General features: G+C 48.8%; 1 protein-coding gene across 1 annotated transcript in view; it reads right to left on the bottom strand.

The window, feature by feature from the left end:
• Positions 1-241: 241 nt before the first annotated feature.
• The window catches only part of Pex26 (peroxisomal biogenesis factor 26), a 12,327-nt gene continuing 5,140 nt past the window's right edge, over positions 242-7,428 (bottom strand). Inside the window, exons 5-6 of the mRNA XM_004633425.2 lie at positions 5,422-5,568; positions 242-2,056 (exon numbers count right to left, since the gene is read on the bottom strand). Coding sequence (XP_004633482.1) covers positions 1,953-2,056; positions 5,422-5,568 — 251 coding nt within the window. The 3' untranslated portion in view covers positions 242-1,952. The remainder of the gene's footprint in view (positions 2,057-5,421; positions 5,569-7,428) is intronic.

The raw sequence follows: 7,428 nt of genomic DNA, 5'->3' as shown, positions 1-7,428 counted from the left end.
AGTCATTCCAAACACACCAGAAAACACACAATAAAAAGCAGAAACGGGTGAGATTTGCTTTAATATATTTTATTTAATGTGATATATCCAAAATATCATTTTAACATGCAATCAATATAAAATTGTTTTCATGTCCCCAAGCCTATATTGAGGATTGAACCCAAATCTTCACTGAACTACATCCCCAGCCTTTTTCTGTTTTTTATTCCGAGACAGGATCTTGCTAAGTAACCCGGGCTGGGACTGCACTGGAGCTCCTGCCTCAGCCTCTGTGCACCAATGCGCCGGCTCCCACTCCTCTTAGTACTCGGCCTCTGAGATCCAGTGTGTGCTGTACAATGACAAAATGCCTCAACTCGGACTGCTCCAGAGTCACACTTGGCCCCTTGGACAGGGCAGGTGTAAGTCTAACGGGAAAGTGAGCTTCCAGTCTACCTTCACTGCGGCTGCGTTAAGCCCAGAGCTAACCAAAATAAACACGAGGCTGCGTCTGTGGAAAAGCTCGCGGTCACACCAGCAGAGTTCAGAACTCCTCATCCACCTGACTGGGCAGCCCTGCAGGGCTGGGACAGACAGACCCTAACACAAGGGCAGAAGAATGAGCGGGGCTTTCATACCACCAAATAACGCAAACTCACCAACAGCACACGGCCTTCGAGGATTGGTTGCGTAAATCCACCGACTGACTTTCTCTCCCCAGAGACCCGAGTTCTATCTAAAGAAGCCCAGATTTGGGGCCTGCAGAGCTGCACCATGTCTCAGGAATGTAGATTTCACTTCAAAGGCCCCTGAGGTTTTCTTTTTACGCCCAGGTCCTTCGGTGATCGCACACAGCTGGTGAGCGCCTCTGAGTACCTCTCGTGGGCCTGCCTGCAGCACTGACTGGGTCGCGCTGCCTGTGGCAGAGCAGAGGTGGGCCTGGAGGGGAGCTTTCAAGGTCCCCACAGCACAGCGGTACTTCCCTTTTACCGACACAGAACATGGAAGCATCGCCCAGCTGGGGAGAAGGAACACCGAGTTTCCGCACTCCTCAGGAGCAGGACTCCGGGGCCCCTTCCGCACGGCTTCGTCATTCACCATCTCGCTCTGACTAGCCTGGGCCCCCAGGCTCCCCTCATTATCCAGTTCCATTTTCAGCTCCTCGGCCTCTGAAGCTGGCCTACTTTTCAAAGCCTTGGGAGCAGAAAAACTCAGGCATCCTACAGACAACGGGACATATCTGGGACATGGGATGTGGGGGGAGGGGCAGCCCTGCTGTGCACCGAGGCTGGGAGGAAGCAGGCCACCTGGAGAAACAGCCAAGGGGAGGGAGTGGGCAGGCACTGCATGACAGAGCAGGCTCTGGCCACTGGCACGCTGGAAAACTGAGCTGGAGACCACGTGGCACCACCCAAGCTCGCTTTACCTCCGATAAGGGCTCAGCAGGCCACTCGGCTTACGGTGGTCACCTGAGTGGCTCAGACATGAAGGCGCACATCTCTGGCAAGACCACAGGGACACTGGGTGGACACAGTAACTGCCCTGGGCATCTGAGAGGAGCGCAGCAGAGAGCCGCTCTCCGCACTCTCACTCTGAGGGACTGTCTTGTGGAACAATGGCCAGAAATATGCCTTTCAGGGAGGTGAAAAGTCAAGGAGACTCCACCAGGATTTGTCTGGACTTCTGGCTCTACTGACATCTTAGCCTGGAAAGTCATCTGCTGCTTTGTCAAGAGCATGGAATGTGTCAGGGACATATCCCCAGATCACAGGGCCTCTGGGTGCAGGAGGTGCTGCCCGACTCTGCAGTCTCCCCTGAGCCGGCCATAGTGGTGAGCTGCACTTCAGTTGCCCTGGTTGGCTCCTCTAGGGACACGGCTGGCCCCACCACTGCCAGTGTATACCAGGGGCAGGCCTGCAATCTGCTCCTCGGTGCGGACGTGCAAGGCAAGGCCAAGGCCCGCGAGGAGCCACTCAGTCGCGGAGTGGGAACCAGCGGAGCTGGGCACACACAGCCTTTTGGATCCGGTGCAAGAGCTGAGCCAGCTGGTAGAGGAAGGGCAGGGAAGGAGGAGACGCTGCAGGGACAGATGGGAAAGGCCGCTGTGAGTGCCTCTTCCTCCGCTCCCTTTCTCAGTTCCAGCACTGAGCCCAGAGAATGCTGAGTTCCACCCCAGCCCCATTTCACGATGGGGTATCCTAGCTGCTCAGGCTAGGTTTGAATTTTCAACCCTCCTGCCTCTGCCTCATAAGTAGCTGGGATTACAAGGTGTACCACATAGTGCTCAGCATCAGGCTCAGCCCTCAGAGCCCACTGCTGGGGATTCTGCAGTGGTTGTAATCAGCAAGTTGGTGCTTCCTGTTATGTGCATCCTCCTCACTAACATACACTTTCACTTCTCTGGAATGTGTCTTCTTAAAGTATAGTGATCCTAAATTCACTGAGAATTTAATCTAGATTATATTTTCACTCAACTTTTTGATATATATGAAACTGATAAGAGTGCCTGCCTCTAGGAGAAACTGGGGAGGCTTTCACTGCATTTTTAATTTTTCTATGCCTTTTAAATTTGGAGAGATCTGAGAGCATCATCTTTAATTGTGTGTGTGTGCTCAGTGCTGGTGATGGAAAGGACCATCTCACTGAGCAGACGCTCACAACGCCTATATTTTAATGTTGAGCCAGGGACACGCTGCCCAGGCTGGGCTCTGACTTGAGATCCTCCTGCCTCAGACTCCAGTGCTGGGATTACAGGCCTGTGCCACTGTAACTGGTTATAAGTTAATTGTTCTGAAAATAAGATAAAGCATTATCAGGTTTGTTTTCCTTTGAATTCCGGATTTAAAAAAAGAAAACCAGGAATGTATCTTTCCTAAAAAGAACAACTGAAGGCAAGCACAGCAGCACATGCCTGTGATACTTGTAGCCTGGGAGGCTGAGGCACGAAGACTGCCTGAGAGGGCCAGCCACAGCCGCTGAGCCAGACTGTCTGTCGCAAGGAATTTAAAAAGGGGCTAGGGAGGTAGTTCAGGGCAAAAGCTCTGGGCTCAGTTTCCATTTAACAAAAACCAAAGAAAAGGAAAAGCTAGCTAAATATAAGACAGAACAGGAAAACTAAAGATTTAAGTCAAGAAGTATACTTTTTGGTTGTTTTTTGTGGGTTTGTCTTTGATAATGGGAGTTAACTCAGGACCCTGAGCTTGCCAGGCAGGTGCTTGTGCCACCGAGCGATATCCCCAGCCTTTTTTTGTCTTTTTGAGATAGGGTCTCGCTAAACATTTAGGCTGGACTTGAGCTTACTTTGTAGACCAGGCTGGTCTTGAACTCACATTGATCCTCCTGTCTCAGCCTCCTGATGTGCACCTGGCCTTGTTCTGTTTTTTTTTTTTTTTAAGGCGGTGTCACACTACCTAGTTGAGGATGGCCTTGAATTAAGTACAAATTTAAAGTTAGACGAATTGTACAACCCTTGGCTAGTCATTTTACTTCTTTGGTTTGTAGGTGTCTGGACCAAAAAATGAAAGAATATTAAGGGACTAGAATAAAAGTTTCTGACTTTCCATTTGTTTTTTGTAGTACCAGGGAATGAACTCGGGACCTTGCGCTTGCCAGGCAGGTGTTTAAGCCACTGAGCTATCTCCCTGGCTCCATTTGGTTTTGAAAGTTATGCATATATAACTCCGTTATGGCTTAGCCCTAGAATGTCCCCCAAAAGGCTCATGTGTCCAGAGGCGGAGCTTCTAGGAAGTGACTAAATCACAGAGCACTGTAATTGTCAATAAATTAAACCCAGACTGAAGGCTCCACCTGGGATGCAATCAGGTGAGGAGAGGAGGGTCGCCCTGGAGGCGACACCCAGGTGTTCTTCCCTTGCATGCATCTCTCCGCCTACCCTGCTCAGCAGCCAGGAGGTGAGCAGCTGTTCCTCACCAGCCCCTTCTACCACACCCCTCTTGGCTGGCATCCAGCTGACTAGGGACTGAATCCTCCCAACAGTGAACCAAAGCAAGCCTCTCCTGCACTTTGAGTATTGCTATTTTGTCCTAGCAATGAGAAAATAACTACAACAAATGAAGTGTAAATTCATGTGAAGAATAGACATTACAGCATCATTCATGGAAAGGAACAGAAAAAGACCCACAGGCAGGGCACCTAAACTCGGCCCAGTGCTTACACAGCTGAGACCAGCGGTCAGAAAGTAAGCAGCTTCCCCATGAATCACTCATTTCTACCTCACAGCAAGGCAGAAAATGAAACCATCTCCGAAGTGCAGGATGTGGTGGGCTTCCAAAACCTTGGAAGGCGGAGGCAAGAGGATCACAGCTTCAGGGTCAGCCGGAAGCACATAATGGAGCCCTGTCTCAAACTTTTTTTTTTTTTTAATATTTATACAAATAAAGCCTTTTTGCTTTTATTTTTGGTGCCAGGAATTGAACTCACAACCTTGTGCTTGCCAGGCAGGGGCTGTGCCAATGAGCTATCTCCCAACACTTTTTTTATAAATTGGACTAATACTTAGCTATTTAAAGCCAAGCTTGAAAGAATATTTAGGACACAAAAAATTAGCTTACTCTATAGACTACTGTAGACAAAAAGTAAAAGTGTAACCACTTGCAGACTTATATAGGAGATCTTTTTTTCTCTTTATACTCTTCTCTATTTTCCATTTTCCCAAATGTCCTATACGAATATCTTACAACTTCACATTGTGAGATGAGTCACTAACACATTCTTGAAGGTTTGGGCCACTGATGATAGCTGCATGGCTGAGGCTTATACCACCCGACGGAAGTGTCCCATGTCCCCAAGGAGACAGTCACATGTGTATCACCAGTGGTTCAGGGTCATGAGAGCCTGGTGACTCATGCTTGTAATCCCAGCAAAGGGAGGTTGAGGCAGGAGGAGTGCCATGAGTTCAAGGCCAGCCTGACAGAACCACTTGGCAGCCAGACATAGGAATTTTGGCTGTGAACATGTTAACAGTTGGACTGACATAAATTTTTTTTCTTGTCTTTTTGATACAGGGTCTGGCTATGCAGCTCAGGCTGGCCTTGAGCTCACCTTGGAGCCCAGGCTGGTCTCAAACTCACAATAATCCTCCTGCCTCAGCCTCCTGAGTGCTGGGATTACACACCCGGCTTATGGACTGACATATTTTTAGATACTATACTGCAGAACACAGTTTGTTTTTAAATTCTGAGGTTTTACTCAGGGTTCTACATAAAGCAGATGCCTAAAGAACTCCATCAGCATCCCAGGGTCAACAAGCCAGAGAGGATTTCTCCAGATTTCTGTGCTGTCATTGGCCTCTTGTGTGTGTGTGTGGGGTGCTGACTTGTAGAGGAGGCTGTGAGCAGCACACAGGCACTGTCCACCCCCAGTAGGGTCTGCACCCACTGCTGTGAAGCAGCCCTGCCCCACGGAGCGGGAGACCCCACTCACCTGGGTCAAACCTCAGCACCAGGACACAGAGGACCAAGGCAGCGAGAAGGCTCCTTTTGAAGGGCAGAGAAAGGAAGTGGCTCACTGCAGAGTTCCAAAGCCGGCAAAGCAACCTCAGCAGGGCCAGGAACTTGTGAGAGAAGGAGCCTGGTCAGGGGACAGAGCACAACTTCAGGCTGAGTCAGGAGAATGGGCTTCCCTGGCTGAGCTATGGGCTGGGTTGTAAGAGCTGAGAAAAGGCCATGAAGAGGGTTTCCTTGTGTAGCTCACTAAGTGGTTCAAAAACAAATGCTAAAAGATCCAAGACTGCTCCAAGGACAGGCTGGACCCCTGCACTGTAGTGGGTAGACAGCACCTACTCAGCTGGCTCAGCCTGACGCCTGCGTTGATGGCTGCATCACTCTATAGCAGGCTTCCCATTATGGCCTGTGACACACGCAGAACACTGCACCAACCTGTCTTCCAGTTGTCATACTAACACAGCGAAATACAGTGCCTTTGATCCACACAGTGCAAGAGTTCAAAGCCTTGGCTTGCAAATGTAATCATTAGCAGCAGCTGTTATGGCCTGTGTCTAGTTGTCCCCCAACAGCCTCATGCAATCATTGGGGCAGCTTCTGGAGACTGTGATTAATTCGTGATCCAATGCTGGGGTTATGGGTGTGAGTGCTGCACCCGCCCAGGGGCAGAGAGCCTGAATACAACGTAAAGAGGAGAGAGGCTTGCTAGCTGCCACAGCCGCTGCTCCTCCCTTGGCTATGCCCACCCCACCCCCTCCCCGCACCATGAACTGCTGTCCTCTGCCATGTGTGACTTTGCCTTGGAGCCAGCCAAATAAGGAATGAAATCTCCACTAACTGTGAGCTGAATAAACTTTTCCTTCCTTAATTTTGGGTGTTGGGTACTTTGTCCCAGAAATGAGAGAAAAGTCACCGAGATACCAGCCCAAGGAGATACCAGCCCAAGTGCAGGTGGCACAAGTCCTCACAGAAATTTATTTATTTATTTATTTATTTATTTATTTATTTATTTAGTGTGTGTGTGTGTGGCCAGCTCAGCCCACCAGGGGGCAGGGCGGGCTGGCATGTGGTGCTGGGGGATCGAACTGTGGTCCCTGTGCTTTGCCAAGCTTGTTCCAAGTAGGTGCTTTAGACCACTGAGCCATCTCTCCAGCCCCCAGGCTGGTGCTCTTAAGCACACAGAAAAAACACTTTGGAAAAGATTACAGTTTGCAAATAACAATAACAAAGCTTTCATGTAAGTTAAAAAAAAATGGTGGCTCATGGCTGTGCTTCTAGCACTTGAGAGGCTGAGGCAGGAGGATCACAAGTTTGAAGCCACTGTGGACTCCAAAGCAAAATTCTATCTCAAAAAACAACACAGAAGAAATAGGACTATTACATATGCTACCAAGAGAAAAACAGGGATCTGTGAGTAAAGACTACAAGGTAAAAAAAAAAAAAAAAAAAAATCACCCTAGGAAAGAACTTCCCTATAGAAATGTATGGAATTAACTTTCTGTCCTGGGAAGTACTCACATACAGATTCAAGGAATAGAAACCAAAATGATTCAGGGAAGCACCTAGAATACAGGGACATGAGAACTGGCTGGGCTCTGGCCTGGCCGAGGCCTGATGGCGCACACACCCCAGGCAGACAGAAGAGTGAATGTTCCTCTGCTCCGCCAGGCAGCAGCAAGTAGGACTTTCTTTAAGGTTTTTTTTTTGTTTTTGTTTTTTGTTTTTTGTTATCTCTTTGAGACAGGGCTTCTCTCTGCAGTTCAGGCTGGCCTTAAACTCACTCTGCAGCTCAGGCTGGCCTCAAATTTGCAGCAATCTTTCTGCCTCAGCACCTGACCACACCTGCAGGAAATAGGATTTTCTTTTCTTTTTTTTAATTGGTGCCAGGGATTGAACTCAAGACTTTGTGTTTGCCAGGCAGGAGCTTATGTTACTGAGCTATTTCCCCAGATCATAATAGCACTTTTTTTTTTTTTTTTTTTTTTTT

Source organism: Octodon degus, unplaced genomic scaffold, assembly GCF_000260255.1.
Source record: "Octodon degus isolate 3935 unplaced genomic scaffold, OctDeg1.0 scaffold00054, whole genome shotgun sequence".
Lineage (NCBI taxonomy): Eukaryota > Metazoa > Chordata > Mammalia > Rodentia > Octodontidae > Octodon > Octodon degus.
Note: the sequence above shows the minus strand (reverse complement) of the source record. Positions and strands in the feature narration are given on the sequence as shown.